Consider the following 19,503-nt stretch of genomic DNA (forward strand, 5'->3'; position numbering starts at 1 on the left):
TTTATTTGGCAAGCTTTCGAGCTCGCTTTGCAAAAATTTACATACGAAAACTTACCTTAAATGAGGTTCACAAAGGGGCGAAAACATAGTAAGAACAAATGCCGTTGACCGCGTGATTTTCAGTGGCGTGCTTTTTGAATTACAGTTTAATGACACGTTTTGTGGGGCACGCTGAATGCTGGAAGCAACATTTAAGTGAGACGAAACGAAACATTTGAGAACGTCTTATTTTACTTTTTCCCACCATGGTGAGCGTGCACATTCGTCTGCGAAAACAAACGTCAGGTATCAGCAGGATATTTTCTTCAAGGTGCGATGCGATTTAGATAGCTGCATTTCCCGAGGATGTTCGGGACCGTGTTAGCACAGTAGAGAATGCAGCCTTCGGGGTCAAACATATACCACTGTAGAAGAGAAGAAAGCACTTATTACATTCTGCATCGAATGTAGCCCTGTCGTCATCAGCTAAGCTGGTACATCAAATAACCGATATCTACATATTGATGCAAAACTCATGCGGTTTCGTGTTTATACGTGTTCCCACCAGCATTGGACACTCGTAATCACTCCAGCCATTGCCCCTATGCCATTGGCCCGAGTAAAGTCACATTTATTAGGGCCCGTTGATTGCAGAATGACAGCTGATACTAGAAAAGGGAGGGTCCGTGAAGTTGACTCTCTCCAGACGCTGTCACTGCGGTGCTCTAGAGGATCTGGATCACATTCTTCTTCATTGCCCACATCGCCAACCTTCCCAACCCCGCACTCTCCGAGTCTCTTAGTCAGTTGGATTCCCGCCTCTTCTCCCTATCAAAATTTGCTTGGTCCCTGACCGAATCTAGTCCACCAAAGCTTCGCGGCAATGGTTGGCGCACAGCGTGCTATGCGGTGAAGTTCTGTTTTTAGAGTGTACGTTCTAACACGGACTGAGTAATTTTCTTTTTTTTTTCCTGTTTTTGCGCATGCCGAATGGTGCTCTCGGCTCTGTGCACACGTAACGGTCACTTTTTTTCCCTTATTGGCTCATCAATCGTTGTAGCATCAATCTAATCCGAAATGTTTTTGCCGTAATCATCCGCAAACTCACACACAAGCTCCACAAGCTGCTCTTCCACAAGTAGGTGGCCACTGTGCACGCACCATCCCAACAACTTTATTTTGGATGATCAATGGGGAGTTTCATCGCCAGAGGCGATACCCTACCCCATGGTTGATGGTGATATTGCCACGTATCATCTTTGAAGCGACCACAAGGAACAGCGGGAGCGGGCGGGAAGCCGTCAAGCGACGGACTGAGATCCACGACACGCCGCGCTGGTTAGAGAGCGATGCTTCCAGAAGCATCTGATCCGTCGCTCGCACCAACCCAAGCAGCACAATGCACTGAAAGTCGAGTACAAAAGGGGTGGAACGGGTACAGATGGAAGGCCTTGAACAGGCTCGTGCAATTAAAGAACATCGATAAGACACATGCCGTCCACTCCTATTGCACTCGAGTTTCAGTAGATTGTGCTGCTTAGGAATCTCATGGACGGATCGACGACCTTGGAGAAGCTTCTCTACTTCCTCTTCTTCACCGACGCGCGCTTTCTACAATGTTCGCTGTGTATAAAAACTTGTGAGCTCCCAGTCGGAGCATTCTTTACCTTAGTTCTGTCCTAGAGCTACTGCTCTTAGAGAGCTTCCGCTCCGATGCCAATACATATCGACAGAGCTACCGCTCTTGTGTTAACCAGGTAAGCAGCTAGAATAAAGCGTTCGCCGATTATTCGCCGTCTCGCTCGTCTGTTTTCATCCGTGACAATATGGTCACAATAAGGATCGAAGTCCGATTGTGTCCAGGAAGGTCAAAAGAGCTTTGAGCGCAGAGGATATGGTTATCGCTTCTGATTCGAAGAAAGAATGGGCGTACGCCTTTTTGTGACAATTTGGATATATGATAATTGCCACAAAAAGACGTACGCCCCCTCTCTCCTCGAATCAGAAGCGATAACCCTATCATTCTTGGCAATGGTTGGAGCACAGCGTGCTATGCGTTCTCTTTTTAGAGTGATAGACCAGTCCTACAACTTGCGTTTCATCGCTCAAGCGGCCAGAAATGATGCCAGTTTGGCTTAGAAGTACACTCTTAAAAATGAACTTCACCACATAGCACGCTCCTAGCCAACCATCATCCCGAATGACAACGTCGTCGCCCCTGATTGAAAACGGGAGGCGGGCCTATTCTGTGCCGTGCATAATGGCACAAAATAGGCTGCGCCTCCCGTTTTCAACAAATCTTGATCGAGAACGTTGTCATTCGGGATGATGGTTGGCTAGGAGCGTGCTATGTGGTGAAGTTCATTTTTAAGCGTGTATGCACAAGAGAAGGAGGAATGATGCAGTGATATTGTGTCATGGTGCACAAGTTGTCATATTTGTTTGGTATGCCGATTCTTATACCTGATACTGTTGGTGTGCTATAGTAAACGGGATTATTCTTCGCGGGATGTCCCGTTTTTGTTACAGTAAATATTTTGGAGGAGCTCCTACGGCGGGCTTCTACGCGATGCTCATTGAGCTCATTGCACTCTTAACTCGGTGCCCTTGATTGTAGCTTTTAGAGACGTCTAACCTCTATATAGACGTAGATTCAAAATATTGTAGAGGTTACGTGCCCGATACCTATACTTAGATGTCAAAAACGACTTGTCACGTGACATTGTAGGGATAATAAAAGTTACTCCTCAGTTCAGCCCAAGCCCAACTGGCGGAACTTACCAATGTACCCTCTATTGGGACGTTGCAACTTCTAAACAAATCCCGCGTTTGCATTTTCTTCGTATGTTTTTGTCTCGTTTGCAAGGTAACCTTTCTAAGAGATAGTGCTCAAAAGTTGCTGTGTGCCCGTTGTAGCCGCACATTCCATACAAGAGTTTTGGCAGTGATTGCCAGTAGTTAACAGTAGTAATCATTCAACCCAAGTTTTACACAGAAAATCCACGGCAAGTATTGCACTTTTTGCTTTAAATTATTTTAAAATTACTTTAAAATTTCTTAAAAATGTAAAATTTAAAAATTTTTAAATTGTGCAAAATCTAACTCAATGCAATACTTGTCGTGCATTTTCTATGTAAAACTCGGGTTTTTGAAAAAAAACTAGATAGAAAGCTGTCTATGCTAATTTAACAATATTTCCAATAATATGTTTAAACATTGTGAAGCGTGTGAATGTCCACATTCTGGGCTGATAACGAGACTTTATGATATAAACTGTGATGAAAGAAGGAAGTCACTGAAAAGCTGTAGGACATTGAGGCTTTGATGTATTTACCCTTTCTATGTGTTCCCACCTCAGAACATCAACTGCCATCATATAAATTGTTTTTCTGTGCTTAATGGTTTTAAGAATTGCCTTCGTGATCAGGGCTGCTTGACAGTTGGGCGCCGGCTAAGAGTGAACTTTCTGTGCGGCTCCTCAATTACGTCACGCAGCTAGAAATCAAATAGCTGAACCTCTGTTGGACATTCGTAAAATAATCAAATTTTTTGAGGACGTCAGAAGACACTCAGCTGCATCAAGATCCACAGATGAACACCGCTTCTCTTCAACACGAACTCCATCAAGGACACTTTACACGGTTTCCGGAGAAATTCGAGAGGTTGCGACACTTCGTCCCAGGTGATCCCAGATAAACGCAGAAGACGGTTTTTCTTCATCCATACGCACCGGCATTTCAGGTTTTACAGCGAAGAAGGTATTACGGGAGTATAGAAAATCGGCACCGCGAATACCGAAACTCTCACGGCTCGGACAGCACAGCACACGCCGCCGCCAGTCAAGTGGCGCGAGAGGGGTCACGTGCTTCTGGCTACCAATGGGAGCGACCGCAGCTCTGAGGACTGTGACGCCTGTGCGTTGCTCGAGCTCATGATGAATGGTATGTATCTCGACAGCTAAAATAAGTGAAAGAATTATTATTTCTTCTCAATACCCTGGAGTGCAGCACAGTGAGCGCACGTTTAAAGGGGGCAATAAACAGGTATGCAAGGTGCACTTTTTTGTAATGCAGTGTGATTCGTTTCCTACAGTGACGTTTAGCAAAAATTTTTGTCGCAAAAAAGTAAATAATGGCTCCAAACCAACCGAATATTCACTGCACTCTTTCGCGCTCATGCCCCGCCCTGCGATGCCCTGGCGACAATAGCGACACGTCATTTTGACGTCGCGCACCATCAACCATTTAAAATGCGGGGCGCCTATACACCGATTTTGTTTTAATATCGGGTAGTGAGGTCAATTCTAAACATATTTACACTTGTCAAACCCAAGGTAGCCAGATCAAATGCTACCAAAAGCCCACAATATTCCATTTCATGTGCGCACTATGTTTTCAGCGCCGTATTGCTCCGCGAGGTCACAGCGGTGTTCTCACAACCGGTTCTCCCCGCACGCTGCTGCTTGTGTCAACGAGGCCCGTCATTGGCTAGGAGTCCGAAATCTCCCCCATCTCCAGTGACTGGAATGCAGCTTTGCTACACGTGCGAGACGTGTGACGTAGGTGCTCTCCGGGTAGGAAGGAGAGACTTACGCGGATTATGCTCTTTGAATGGCATTGTTTCATGGTAAAGGCGCTCGCTAGAAGTAAATGAATTTCATAATTGGATATCGTGAGCCACGTTCTTTCATAGAGCATAATAACTGGAGAATATTCCTGGAGCTCTTTAGTGCCCCTTTAATGAACGACATCCATAAAGTGTCACAATCTCTATAAATTCAAAGAAATTACACTCAATCATCAATGCCAGGTTCTTCTCGAATTTCATGACTAGTAACCAGGGGAACACTTCGGAGTTTCGCACACTGTTTTTTTTTTTTTTTTTGTGTGTGTACGATTAGTACTCAATGTGTATTGAAAGGTTGGCTTGTCGACAGGATGCGCTAACAGCCCCAGGGCAGTGCGCTGGGATTGACAAATATGTTCCAAAAAAGTGGAGAATAACCGCATCCGCTTCCTCATAGTGCTGTTTACTAAGCCTTCACGTGGGGGGTCTCGATAGTGGTCGAGATTAAACAAATAAGCAAACGCAGTCGCCCGCCCACCTATACTAAAACCGTAATCGTGAAATTCCATGGGCTTGTATAGCAACATTTGTTGCAAGTTAATGTTTTTCTTTACAACTACAAAGTCGCTGAGTTCGAGGATGCCGATGGCGGTCTTCAAGCCGTCTTGAGAATCTCAATCCCGTTTAACGAGCTGGATCGGGTTAAGTATAGGATCGGAGTTCGATCCTGCTCGAACGTGTCCGTGTAGCAGCGCCGGATCCGCATTGAGCTCGAGGAGCATTGGCTCAATGCGGATCGGAAGTGTCCGTGTGAGAGGGGTATTAGACTGAGACACTGTCACGGAAGCCGTCTTGGACACATAAAACGCAACACTTACAATCAGAATGGCGCATCCGATGAGACACCCTTTGAGGTGGATATCCAGGTTGGATGGAAATGAGATGCTTATCTGCCCTTCTATCCATATCCCTCCCACGGAAGTGCCTCCCATCGTTTTCACCTAGAAAGTTAAGTAAACTGTTAAGTGACTCAGGTGACACTGTTTTGGGTATATGCGGGTATCGTAAAATCATTTACTATATGCACATTGGTGTCCTGTGGGACAGAAGCAATATAGTGTTCCACGGTGTCAACAGCCAGGTCCATTTCATTTCATTTCCTTAAATGCCTGTAAGGCATTGTATAAGGGTAAACATTGAGCGGATAACACAGAATGACACAAATAACAGCCCAACGTACTTAAGCAATTCAACGCGAAAAATGAAGCTAAAAAAGGTACAGTTCGCCGCGCAAATCTCTAAGGCTTTTTTAAGTTAGGGTGCAAAACAAAATTACCTGACAAATAGTTCCAATTATAAATAGATGTTAATAAAGGAGAATTTCTATAATATTCACAGTGACTCAAGGGAACGTATACCATGCAGGAATGATGGAGAGGTTCGCGTTGATTGGCTTCACATCGCAGAAGTATCGGAAAGCTATTAAATACAAGGAAAGAAAATGTGTCTGAAATGTCGTCAATTACATCGCATTTGACTTGCTAGAGACTTCAGCGTTGAACTACTCTGATGTCTGAACCAATACAACAGGATAAATGCGGGCAAGCAAGTGGACATATTCCACTCTAGAAGAGCATGAGCTTGGGCGAAAGAACGACTTGTCGTCCTTTCTCTCGTTCTTTTGCCCAAGTTGAGGATTTTTCTGGAACGAATAATCTGATGAAATTTATGCAACACACGTAAAATGAATGCTATCAAAGGTATTCACAGGGAACAAGAGAAAAAGGAAAAGACGCCTGAAATAAAAGAGAGAAGAGTACTAATTTTAGCGAGATTCAGTCATGATCAGCTGACGGTAACAGCCAGACTTGAATTTAATGCACACTGCATGAGGTGGAAGTCTGTCGCAGATTTCCTCAGAACACAAATTCCAATACTGTCAGGTACTGCACTAGCGATAAAGTCAGGAATTGTTGCTACAAACATAACTCAGTTGGGAATTTGAACTATAATCTTTAGTGGATCCACTGGTGTACCAAAGTGGCTTGTAGTGGAACAATCTGCTTCCAGTTCGGGATGAAGCGTTTCAACTTGTCTGCCGAGTGGTTTCCATCTAGTTCCAACCAAGTTCCAGATGGACAGGGTCCACTAAGCTTTGGGGAGTGAAGTGGTTCCATTAGTGTGGTTTGCCTCGACCAAATTCCAGCAAAGTTTGGAGCAATCTGGTTCAAGTTGCGCGCAAATCGACTTAGCTGCCAACACTTATGAAAATAGTTATTGGCTTTCTGTTTAAGCTCTAATGTGTTCCTAATGGCTAATCAGAAACTCAGAAGAAATTCAATGTGTAATGTGTTTACACATTACGCCCTGAACAACCACTCGTTTGTTACAATCCACATAAAGATTGTTGCTCAGAAAATTCTATAGCCTTCCTGTTTCATTTGAAATGTGTAAATTCATGAAATCATTGTTATTCTAATAAGTATTCTCATTAGGTCAAAAATCTAACATATTACTTTTTTAGCTCCATGAAACATGTCTTACATTGCTTATGCCTTATTTTAAGAAGACCACGGTATGATAAACTTAAGCAACTCAACACGACTCGTGTATGTCCACATTACACTCTCAACAACAACTCATTTGACGTTTGACATAACATTTTCTGATGATCAAAATTCCATGTCTTTCTTGTTTCATTTTTAATGTGTCAGTGCATAAATTTGTTATTGTAATGAGCGTCATCTGTTCGAGCTGCGTGACTCTGAAGTTTGAAAAAATAATTACAGTATGATATTCCATGATCTGATGCGGTGAGTGCACTATGCAGAGGTGAAATCACTGAAAAATAAAAGTTAAGGAGACAGAACACAAAATCATCTTTGGGTTCTGCACCAAAACACTAGTACATTTATAACATTGGAAATTACTCTCAAAATGACATTAATAGGCACACTAATATACAGACATGTAGAATTATGCAAAAGTGGGTAGATGAACATTCAAGCCACATATGTACATATATTTACAAGGCCGTGGTGTTAATTACAACACCGTTGCCAACTTCCAACTACCAACCTTCCCGAACGGCACTCTCGGAGTCTCTTCGTCAGCTGGACTCTCGCCCCTTCTCCCTATCGAAACTGCTTGGTCCCTGGCCCAATCCAGCCCAGCAACGCTCTGCGCTCAAAGCTCTTCTGACATTTCTGGACACCATCGGACTTCGATCGTTATTGTGAAGGGGCTCGTTATTTTATTCCCCCCCATCCCCACCAGCAATGGGGTAGAGTATCGCCTTTGGCGATGAACCTCCCCACTCCCCAAAGTCAAAATAATGTTGTTGTTGTTACAACACCGTTCAAGCTATTTCATGGACCAACTCAAATGTTCGTTCTACGGCTGTTACATCAACAATGCCCTTCCTTAAGCTGATTAAGATATCATCAAGCCAAATCTCCTGTCAGTACGATATACAACATACATATACACACATATAACATACAACAAAACACAAATAAGTAAAACAAAAAATGCAATGACAAAATATGACGTCAGTTGGTCTCCAAAGTACTATTTTCATTTAGTGTACGCAAATATGTCGTACACTCTAAAATGTTTTACACCTTAAAGGGTGTAAATCAAAATGTTCATGGCGCACACCTTTTAAGGTGTATTTTAACACCCTTATGGTAATTGGGGTGTAAAGGATGTAACACCGAATAAAACAGCTCGGTTCGTGGCAATATGCTGGTAACTGTGTATTCACAATTACCAGCATATTGCATATAAGCACATTGAGGTCCATATATGTATGCACATCAAGGTGATTAAATATGTGTGTGAACGTGCGCAGCCGACATACAGACAATCATATATGGCATGGCAGCTGTGCATGGCAATGAAGCATAGCAGCTGTATATAGCTTTTCGTGAAATTGTAGACCTTCTCATGAGCAGGCATCTCCCCCATATGCATGTTCATTACTTAGAACGTTGCATTTATTCGTTTCTTCAAGGCTTTGCAGTGTTGTACCATAAATATCTATCTCCTGTAAAATGCGTTACATCGTTCATTATCCGCGGCTCATCAGGTTTGGTCCTCTCCTAGCTGTATGGTGTATGCGTTTCGAAGGGAAACACCAGCATTTTAAAGATGTTGCTAGAAAATCTCGAAATTTTAAGAACATAACCCTTTCATTAGCAAGAAGACATCAATTTTATCAAATGTATGTGTGGTCGCAGCCCTTAATCAGAAATGCTACATCTACTGATGGCTCCAAGGAGATACTACTTCAACATGCCCCAGAAGCAATCCAGAGTTACATTCATGACCGTGATATTCACGCAGAATCTATAGTCTATGTAAAAATTGCAGTTGATAGTGATAACACATTTGCTTCACATCATCACACATCTTCCGAGGGGGACTTACCCGTGTTCGTTGAGATTGCAGGCATATATGTTATTAACTCTGATATACCATTTTTCTCATACAAACATTAACTACAGTTGAGTATGATGAGCACTATCATGTATTTGTTCTGTCTTGCAATGAAAAGCAACGTGGTTTAAGAAATTTAAGCACTATCTCAACAGATCTTCTAAATCTGCATACATTAAAGTAATGGGCCATCAGTCAACAGGAAGTAAACTAGCAGTGTGAACACAAGATCAACAGCTAGTCTGTAGAAAGTCTGTAAATTCTCTTGACTTTTGTATGTTGCATCAGAAAGGCAACAACAATTTTCGTAAGGGATATAGTGTTCCCTGGGAATGTAGCCATGTAAGACAACGGGAGAATAGTAAAGCAACCAATTTCGCGATTCTGCCCAGATTTCTAATAGTTTACATCCTTCAGGGACCACACCAACCCTGACATTTCCTACACAGGGCGCAGACCTGTGAGTTTCCAGTCAACTTAATCAACGCTCTGACGAAGTCGAAAGCCACGACACGTTTTCGATTTCAACCGAAGAAGTGTTGTGGCTTTCACAGAGCCATAGCAGACTGCATGCATGTAATCTATACCACAAAGCCAGAACAAAATGTGAAATAAGCTACCAGTGTGAGAACACTTGTTCCTTTTACTCCACAGATTACATCCTGCACTTTTGCCCTGGCTTTGTGGGTGTGCCTGACGAACGACTCCTCTTTACGCTGTTTCTGCACAGACGTGGGTACAGGGTAAACTCTGCAGTGGCCATTGCCTTTTGCAATGACTTTGTAATATACTGTGCGCGTGAGTTTTGGGACAACCTCATCGTCATGGGGCAGAAAAGAGAATAAAGTGTGGAATGATGAACGAGTGGTGGATGCGTACTTCCAACGACACCACAGGCTACCTAATTTGTCGACGATTGGAAAACTTCCCTGGATACTGACTTTCGGCTTCAATTCTCCTGCACGTTTTCTGTTTCCGTTCCAGGGATCTTACACCAGCTGCAGCCATGTTTCCTATTGAATTGGGTCATCCCCACGAGCTCGCATCTCGCTACACTATCCACCGTGCATGGCCCAAGTAAACTTTTTTTTTCGTGCCCAGAAGCGTCTTCCCAAATTACTCCAGTGTCATAGAGTGCGTTCAAAGTCTGCACAAATGGCACCAAAAAGGTCTTCATTACTGGATTTTTTTTGCCCAAACCATAACCCAGCAAGGAGAAACTTTTGAATCGTCTCATTGTACGTTAGCTCGTTAATTTGGACCACCCAGCAGGGTCTAGCACCCGTGACTGCTGCTCTCAAAAAGTGGAACACCATCACTGCTAAACGTCAGACTGATGTCATGTGGTCCTATGGGGAACCTTCTATAGCCAGCACTGTCAGTAATGTCACTCATGTGGTGGGATACACCTGCCTGTTTAGGCATGAGCTGTCTCGTTCTCAAAACTTCAGCTAGCTGTGCAGCCAGATTCAGAGAAGAGACAGGATGACGTCATAATGAGGTCATTTACATTGAGCTCAGTCTTGCACACGTTACATGTCACATTATTCGCTTCTTCCAATGTAAGAGTAACAGCTGTTACAAGAGAAATGCCGACTTCTTTTACATTCACTGTACTTAAAAAAAAAGTACTTGGATGTTGGAAAGTCTGTTCCTTAGTCTGTAAACTTTCATCGAGGCCTGTACGCAGTAATTTATTCAGACCCCCCTACACCCCCTAACAACCCCAAAAATCTTGTGAGATTGCACAATATTCAGTGAAAAGCATGTAAATATACCCCCTTGCAGAACCAAACACCTCCCCTAAAAAAATTATGTGTAAACAACTGCCTGTACGTGACCAGTAATGTTCCAAATCTCATATTGAATAACTTCCTGTACCTTGAAGTTACCTGGAACAACATAGCGTGATGTACATATTATGCATGTATGTGTTTGTCAGCCGTGTGGTAACGCACCTGGAATACAGCACGAGTCTTGTTGCGACAATAAGGGAGAAGAGGAGGGCCAACCACCTTTAATGTCTCACGTCCTCTTGCATCCCCTATAGTGAACGATGTGCCCCAGAACGTAAAATCTTCGGCAACAGTCGCTATTCTTCTGCAAGAAGGGTCTTCAATATCCATCTCCTGAAATGATGAGCAATAATGAAACAGTGCTAAGGGGACAATGAAATGACCATTTTGCTTTGGCTTCTTCGACTTATAAGATGTACGACAACACAGAACCGATGCCATAAGCGGTAACCGCATACGACGATTTCTCGACGGAAAAACGGCCAACCAATCCACCGGTACGACAACTTGACGGAAAAACTGCGGGATGAACCGCATGCACAGATTTCCACTGCGGCGGACGCTGGCGCCCTAGCGGGCGTTTCGTTACTCCGTGTTAAATTTGGACATCAAATTAATTGATAAATGTTTTCCTACACACAGAAAAGTTATAGTGGCACACAGCAGAAGTTCCTGCGGTCAAAGCATATTTGCGAAGCGAGCGCTACAAAAGCGCCCTCAGACAGCAGCAGGCGAGCGACAGCATGCTTCCCAGTTCCCAGGTTAGCCACACTGGTCCGGCACATCCGCTCGTGGAACGACAGCGCGTGGAGCGGTCCTATTGGCTGCCGTTGAGCGGTCGCTTCTGCTCTTCGGCGAATTTTTCTGTCAACCGTTGTCGTCGAGAAATCGGTGAAGTTCCCATTGCTCGTGTCGGCTCACCGGAAAAACGGTGACGATGGCCGTTTTTCCGTCGAGAATTCGTCATATGCCGTTAGCGCTCGCTAACGCCGAGAACGGAGCTGCATCACTTGGTTGAGTCACCGAATTGTATTGAGTGCGGTGAAGTAAGCATAGTGCAAGCTACATAAGATTAATAGCCTTTCAATGGTATCACCTGTTTTCCAGCATGCGTCCTTGAACCATGCAGCTGCATGCCTGGGTGCATGCAGCAGTGGCTCTATGTTTCAGGTATAGAGAAAAAGTGTAGCATCAGAAAATGGGAGGTTGTTCGATGGTGCGCATTTTCCGGAACCATTTTACGATGAGGACTGCTTTTGAATAAGAGGAGTGTGTGTATATGCGTGTTTAGAGATAGTTTGATGCTGGAAAGTGTGTTTTCCACTTTGTTCAGGCGTTTCTTTGTGCTTGCTTTCCTTTGTTTTCTGACAAACATGCGATTTTTCCTCGCGTGACCTCGGCTCGTTGAGCAATGTCCTGACATGCTCAGACCTGTTCTGTCTTATGACACATGCATGCATGATTTCCTTTTGTTGATGCATCTAGTTCAGTATTTTTTCTTTTTTGACAAGAAACATTCTTGTTGACGCAGTGTCTTGACGATGACAACAGTGTTGCCGCGCCCTTGATCTGAACGGGAGTAGCGCTCGCATGATTCTTGATAAATTAGTGATTAAATTAGTTCAGAAAATAACCACAAGGGGGACAGATCGGTGGCTTTATTCAGGAGGAAAAAAGCGTCATCATTGAGTTCTCTGCATGGCTCTTGAATGGAACGGATATACCTCACTGAGCTTGTATTTAGCCATTGATGGTGTTTCTTGTTAGGATACTTTGTTATTTCTTGTTTTTGGCAGGTCTCATTTAGTAAGTCTTTGGGATCAAAGTGCCTAATTGCTACAATGAGCTTTCATGCATGATGGTTTTCTGTAATAGTTTTTCTGTTTCTCAGGCAATCATTATAGAAGAATAAAGGAAATAATCTTGGGATAGTGATTCAATAAATAACAGGTCTCCTGTCCAGAGCGCAGCTGTACGTGTCCTTGAACCATGCAGCTGCATGCCTGGGTGATGACGTCATGCCGAGGCCCTATTGTGTCAGGTGGACCTTGTCCCTAGTGGTTGGGTAAAAAATAACAGTGCAGTCTAGAGACAATGTGATGACGTTACGACCAATGAGTGAGGCCATCAGAGGACGCAAGGATTCACTTCTCTTTTAGACTCTCGTGGGTACGGGCATGATACTGGTGTACGCGTTACAGAATTACACTGGTGCACAATATGGTACAGAATATTACTGGTGCACGCGACAGAATTAACGCGTGCACTGCACGGTGTTAATTCTGTGGGTAGCTGTTGTTTTTGTGAAGAACGAATTTATGATGAGGACTTTATAAATAAGTGGAGTGTATGTGTCTAGAAATAGTTTGAAGCTGGATAGTGTGTTTTCCACTTTGTTCAAGTGCTTTCTCTGTGCTTGCTTTCCTTTGTTGGTAGCAGTGATGCAATTTTTACTCATGTGACAGTGCTCATTGTGCAATATCCTGACGTGCCCAGACCTGTTCTGTCTTATGATGCTTGCTTTCTTTTTGTCGATGCCATCTAGCTGTGTATTTTTTTCTTTTTTGACAAGAAAGATTCTTGTTGATCATTCTTGTCTTCATGATGACGCTAGTGCTGCCATGCCCTTGATCTGAACGTGAGCAGCACTGGCATGATTCTTAATAATTTTGCGATTCAATTAGCAAGGGGGATGGATATGTGACCTTATTCAGGAAGAAGAAAGCATTATGATTCAGTTCTCTGCCTGACTCTTGGATGGAACGGATACACTGTTCTGTGCTCCTCTTTACTGATGTTCTGGGATGATTTGTTGTGTACCTAGACCTGATTGTTAGTCATTTATGGTGTTCCTTTTAGGATATTTTGTTCTTTCTTGATTTTTGGAAGTCGCATTTCGTAAGTCATTTGGATAAAAATGTCCAATTGCTGTAATCAGATTTCATGCAGGGTGTTTTGTGCTTTTCTGCGATAGTTTTTCTGTTTTTTTATGCAATCATTATAGTGGGGTAAAGAAAAGAATCTTGGGATAGTGATTCAATATATAATAGGACTCCTGTCTAGTGCGCAGTCGTACGCATTCTTGAACCATGCAGTTGCATGCCTGGGACAGGAAGTAATGACGTCATGTTGTGGTCCTATTGCAGATAGACCTTGTCCCTAGGAGTTGCGACAACCGTTATTGAAAAAAAAAAGCGCTGTAGCCTTGGGACAATAGGACCAATGAGCAAGGCCTGCAGAGGGCGCAGGAATTCACTTCTCTCATAGCCTGTCACAGGTACGGTCGTGTTACTTCTCACTGGTAGTCACCACAAGTGGCGCTAGGAGCGCGGGCACATGCGTGGCGCCCGTAGAGCGGCGTTTGCGTCAGTGGGGCTCTGACGCTCGTGGAGAGAGGACGTGGGGTCGGTCGCTTCGTCGTAGCCATGTCAGTTGAGCCGTGGCTACCAAGGGGAGCGGACACTCTGACGCTGCGGGGGAAAGCTGAGTGATATGCCGTAGCCGTTTTTCCCAATGTTTGTGCAATTTTACTGTGCTCGTGTTAAGCATGTTCCCTGCATGAGTGGACTTCGCAGTGACTTCCACGCCGTTGAATTTCTTCACGTTGTGCATCTTAAGCCTTTTCTCCATGTTGTCACATGTTTAGCATTTGCCATAGTGGTTAGGCCTTTTCGACAATGTTTTGTATGCGCTCTCGCATGTTTAGACTTGTTTAGCAGTGTGTTTCTTGTTGCAATTTTTACCCGCCGTTAGTACTTTGTCGTGTTTTTTTCTGTCTTTCACGCATAGAGCCATGACTGTGACGAGCCATAGCCACGAGCCATGAGATAGAGCCATCTGGTGTGATGCCTTGGAACTAGGTCGCCACCTGTCGTTGATCTCTGCAACTACAGGCCGTCAACAAGCAACATAGTGAACGCCGGTCACTGCTGACCGATTTCTTCAACACGGCGTCGCTGATTTTCAAATAAATTGTTTTCTCAACTCAATTTCCATCTTTTCATTTCATTTTCTCTGTTTTTTATAAGCTTAAGCTATCAGCAACTCACACAGTGGTCTGGACACATCTTGCATGCTTCCCAATTAGTGTAATGACTCACTGAATGATCCTAATTACTGTGGAGGGTCCCAAATTATTCTAATTGCTAATTAATGGCGTCCAGGCCACTGTGTAAGTTGCCGACTACTTGAGCTGATCATATACTACTGGCTTTTCGCCGTCATAGGAATGTGCAGGTGAAGATAACATCTTCTGCTTTAATGCCAAACAGGAAGCCTCCTGATTATCCTAATGTCTCTCTAATGATGCTTGAATTCTTCTCACTGACACTGCCAGTCATGAGTGATGTCATCGGCAGAAAACTGGGGACTACCTTTTATCGTTGCTCCGTGATGAATCTTGCTTCGTACATTACTGATGGGCTTTTGTTCCAAATGTTGTCAACGTTTGACACTGGGGCTCAACAGTAGAGTCGTTGTTTGTTTGACAGGCATGCAGCAATTTCTTTTTGTCATTGTCTCCAATTTCTTCGTTCGTGCGTTGAATTGATTCCTGGATGATTTCAGTCTTGATGAATCTTGTGTTCAGGGTTATAGTGCTTACAAGGACCATGGATAGGACCAAGGATAGAACCAAGTGTAGCATTTAGATTTTTTCAGGTGGGCCCGGATTAAATTGAATGGCGCTTGAATTATTTCAGATGACAACTGGACTAATTCAGATGGCCCATGGACTAAAATGGGTAGGAAATCCTGTAGTTCTAGGATAGATAACCATTAAAGGGATCACTAGTAACTGCAGTGCCTTGGTATAAAACATACCTTTAATTCAATCGTGTCATTTTTTAGCCTTCACAACACTGCCCTGACAGTCTCTCTCATTGCAAGTTTTCGAAATGTATCTTCCAACTGTGCCAGACATTGCTATGCTGGAAATGCGACCGCTTCACGTGTGAACACACCTTAATTTTTTTAAAGGGTGTGGCATTAATTCCCAGAATATATGAGGCCGGTTTCACGTCAGTTCAGGCAGGGAGGTCCCATCTTCCGCTTCTTGTCACCGCCTTGCGAAACTAAGGTGCCAAAATAACACCACACCGCGCTCGTTTTAAATGCACTTGAGTCGTTATCAACAGAGAACAACAACACGCGCTTCAAAAACGGAGATCCAATCTCTGATGCCATGACAGTTCAATACTCGCGAGTCCAAGACCGGCAGCAGCGCGCGAAACCACTTTGAGCTTCCCGCTCCGCAGCGGAACCTATCGGAACACGGAACGCGTGCGGGATATCGGCGCGCGGGATGGCACCGGCGCCGGCGTCAGCGCGCGGAGAAATGGCGGCGGCGGCGCACAGGTCTACTCCTAGGACCCTTGGCCGGCGCCCTAGTTTGCGCGGAGCTAGCGCCGCCACTTCAGTGTTGTAAGGCTTTCCTGCAAGCCATTTGCAGCTCCAGCACTAAACTAAGCGGAATACTCGTTAAGTGTTACAATAAATACGTTTCGTGCGAGCGGGCCCTGCTCGTTATAATGCTCTCGTAATTTTTCCCAATCCTTCTGAAGTCGCCCTTTAACAGCTGACCCTGTAAAAGTCATTGCTAGTCGTGCGAAGCGCATATTTATTCATTCGAATTCGCACTTCACGGTCATGTTTACGAGTATTTGAGTTGCACGCAAAGCACTGCCAAAGCGTTTATCGCCGTGAGCCAGCCTACCAAGGAACGCGAATGCCGCCGAGCGTTTGGTCTCCTTACTTCTCCTCTGTTCATAATCTGCAGTCGGCGATCTGGTGACTTCCTTTCCACGCGCCGCAACCGGTCCCATTACTGTCAACCTCTCCGTGCTTTCCCTTCGCGCCACGGCTGTTTCGCAGTACCCCTGTTTCAGAACTGTCCTGTGCGGAGCTACTTGGAGCACGGAAGTAGCAGTAGTAGGTAGGTCAGCACATAACAGCTGCTGCGGCAAATATGGTCGGAGACTCCTTACCTGTCCGAGGCAGCCACAGAAGCATCCCCTGAGTCCGCTCTGAAGCCGCAGAAGACGACGGAAAACCATCACTTCAAGGCCATCTGCACTTAACATGTACATGGTGAAAGGTCGATTTGCAGTTCCGTAGCAATCGCTGCATGGCATGAAAACTGCGCAAGCAAACCAGGACAAAAAAAGTACGTGACATATCGAAGGCAATTTAGACACATCGTGAGGGTGTTCATCACCTTGCCTAATTGGAGAAATCGGACCCCAGAGAAAAATCCCCTTATACCCCTGTCAGACGGCATGCTCGAAGGACTTCGGGGAATTGTGATTTGCAAAAAATGACCTCTGACAGCCGTGTCAGACGGCAGCTCAAAGGACCTTTCTAAGAAATGACCATCAACGCGAAAGGAGGCCCCCAACGACATTTGAGGAGCAGAAAGGAGCAATCTCGACAACAGTGCTATGCTATTGTACCCTCGCTACCTTCGCAGCTGAATGTAGGAAAACCTATAAAATGCGGATAATGGAGTGAAACTGTGTAAACGTATTTAGATCCTATTTAGAGAAGTGCATATGGCTTCTGCATCTTGATTTGTGGCGCACAGACCAACTTCAAATTTCCACAGCAGACAGGGAAAACGAAACCGAGAAAGGGAGCCGGTGAGGGCAGTCAGTTGAGGAGCACTCCTTTCCCGCCTGTCTGGCATGCGCCCCCGAACAAAGGTCATTTGAGAGGCCGAAGGCCATTTCTCGCAATTGACATTTGAAATGCTGTCTGACTAGGGTATTAGATTGCTTGCCAATTGACATTCCTAATGCGCGACGTGGGAATAACGAAATCTGCGTAAGGCAACGAGGAAAGAACATAACATTTCGAAGACAATTTAGACACATCGCGGTGGTGTTTACCACATGGGATAAATTCTCAATGGTGTTATTGTACAAGGATATTGCTCGACACATTACACAGATACGGAATTATTTCACGTGAGGAACGTTCAGACGGTATGTGAAGCAAAAACAATACGCTGTGCAAGCACAAGCACATACTCTCCAACACATACAAAACAAGGAAAGAACACTTCTTGCGTGGCATCAGAAAGGAAGTCGGCAACACAACTATCTGTACCACAGTCAGGAAACACTTTACCGGCATGTACATTTTTTGTGAAAATCAACCTCTGCTCGCAAAACATCTGCGAAATGAAGGTCGGGAACTCCAACAGGACGAACAATGTTCATCACTTTTGGTGCCGGTTTGCTACGGTGCCGCAGTGACGCTCAGCAAGGGCTCAAAGGGGTCCCCAGATCGAGTTTCATATTTCAATTATGACGGCACTTCAACGAATATAAATCTCAGCTGAATTCTGTATTTTTTGGTACACACCGCAATACGATGTAAACGGCTTTGCAGCTAATTTCTGCTTCCGTCGTGCTTTAAGTCAAAACAAGATGACGTATGCATCTTGTCCGGCTGCCGTATATTTTCACTGAGTCGGCTTTTCTCTTCTTCGCTCTTTCAGTGACGTCACATCCATCAATCGCCAACAGCCACAAGTCCTGACGTGTGAGGTAAGTTCAAACAGTGCAGAGGCCTCCTCCGCAGTGTTGCCAAGTCATTTCCGGCCGTCCTTCCACATGAAGTCAAAAAGTCTCTAAAATTTGGCCAAAGACCTCTAATGATTAAAGTTTTTCTAGAAGCCGCCTGATGCACAAACTAAATTCAATGTTGACAAGCACACTTTCATCGGACATAGTCGCGTAATGAGAACTGCTGCACATGGCTGGAGATGTGTTTACAACATAACAGAAACAATATAATGCAAAACTATAGAGTAGCTAGACATGCGGCAAGCTCTAGTTTGGGATGTAGTCTAGGATATCTGCAGCTTGCGAAGTACTCGCTGAAGTACAGAGACTCCTGGCGTGGATCTTTAAAAAACTTTGGATCGCAACGGCAAACATCTTCTCGTTTCGTCCACGAGAAGAATCGTCACGACGCGTCGTGACCGTCGTTCAACACGACGACGACAACAATCGTCTCAATCGAATTGAGACAGATTAAAATATTAGATGTCATCTAATGTGTGGGTGACGCTTCTCTTTCTCGTAATAAGACGGTAGTATTTTTAATATCGTTCTTTTTCGCTCACCACGTAAGTGTGTTCCATGGTATCCGTGAAGACGATTATGTTGTGTGTGATTTCGTTCCAGGAGTACCTCGACTGAGCTCGTGGTGTCCTCCTCCCCAGCGAATACCGTAGGCGATTTGAAGCCCAAAAGCGCGGCCAGGTACTCGAAAAGTCTTAAAGGAGTACAGAGGGCCATCCAAAAAAATTTCAGGTTAAGACATCTGATGAAAGTGTGTGTGTCATTATACCGAATAGCGCGAAAGGTTTTGATGTGTGCAATTTGTTTCCCAGAAAAAAAACTCACATAAACATAGCTCCGCGCCTTCACCCTTAACTCGCCACTCCAGCTATAACGAGGATGAGGAGGTATGATGGCACGTCACCGATGACGGCATAAGGAGACTCGTTCTGGTTTGCCGATCAGTGGGGGTCAGCGCCTTGTTCCTTTGCCGCCGTAAACCTGTTTTGCCAGTTTTCCCGGAGAATTGGGGATACAATGAGCGCCCGAAGCTTTACCGAGCAAGGAGAAATGCTTTATCAGAACCCCGAACAGCCGAGTAGCAGACGACAGCGGAGTAGCAGACAACATTTTTCTAGGCCAATCAGCGAGCGAGT

At 44.5% G+C, this 19,503-nt stretch overlaps 1 protein-coding gene across 3 annotated transcripts in view; it reads right to left on the reverse strand.

Moving 5' to 3' along the window:
* Positions 1-235: 235 nt before the first annotated feature.
* Positions 236-19,503, reverse strand: part of LOC135369941 (phospholipid scramblase 3-like) — a 30,998-nt gene continuing 11,730 nt past the window's right edge. The window contains exons 4-7 of one of the 3 annotated variants that reach the window (XM_064603548.1): positions 16,766-16,848; positions 10,944-11,114; positions 5,424-5,546; positions 236-404 (exon numbers count right to left, since the gene is read on the reverse strand). In XM_064603548.1, the coding sequence (XP_064459618.1) occupies positions 306-404; positions 5,424-5,546; positions 10,944-11,114; positions 16,766-16,848 (476 nt within the window). In that variant the 3' untranslated portion in view covers positions 236-305. Of the gene's footprint in view, positions 405-5,423; positions 5,547-10,943; positions 11,115-16,765; positions 16,918-19,503 lie in introns of all 3 variants that reach the window. The other 2 variants (XM_064603547.1, XM_064603546.1) reach the window with 2 other exon arrangements.

This window comes from Ornithodoros turicata, chromosome 10 (genome assembly GCF_037126465.1).
Source record: "Ornithodoros turicata isolate Travis chromosome 10, ASM3712646v1, whole genome shotgun sequence".
NCBI lineage: Eukaryota > Metazoa > Arthropoda > Arachnida > Ixodida > Argasidae > Ornithodoros > Ornithodoros turicata.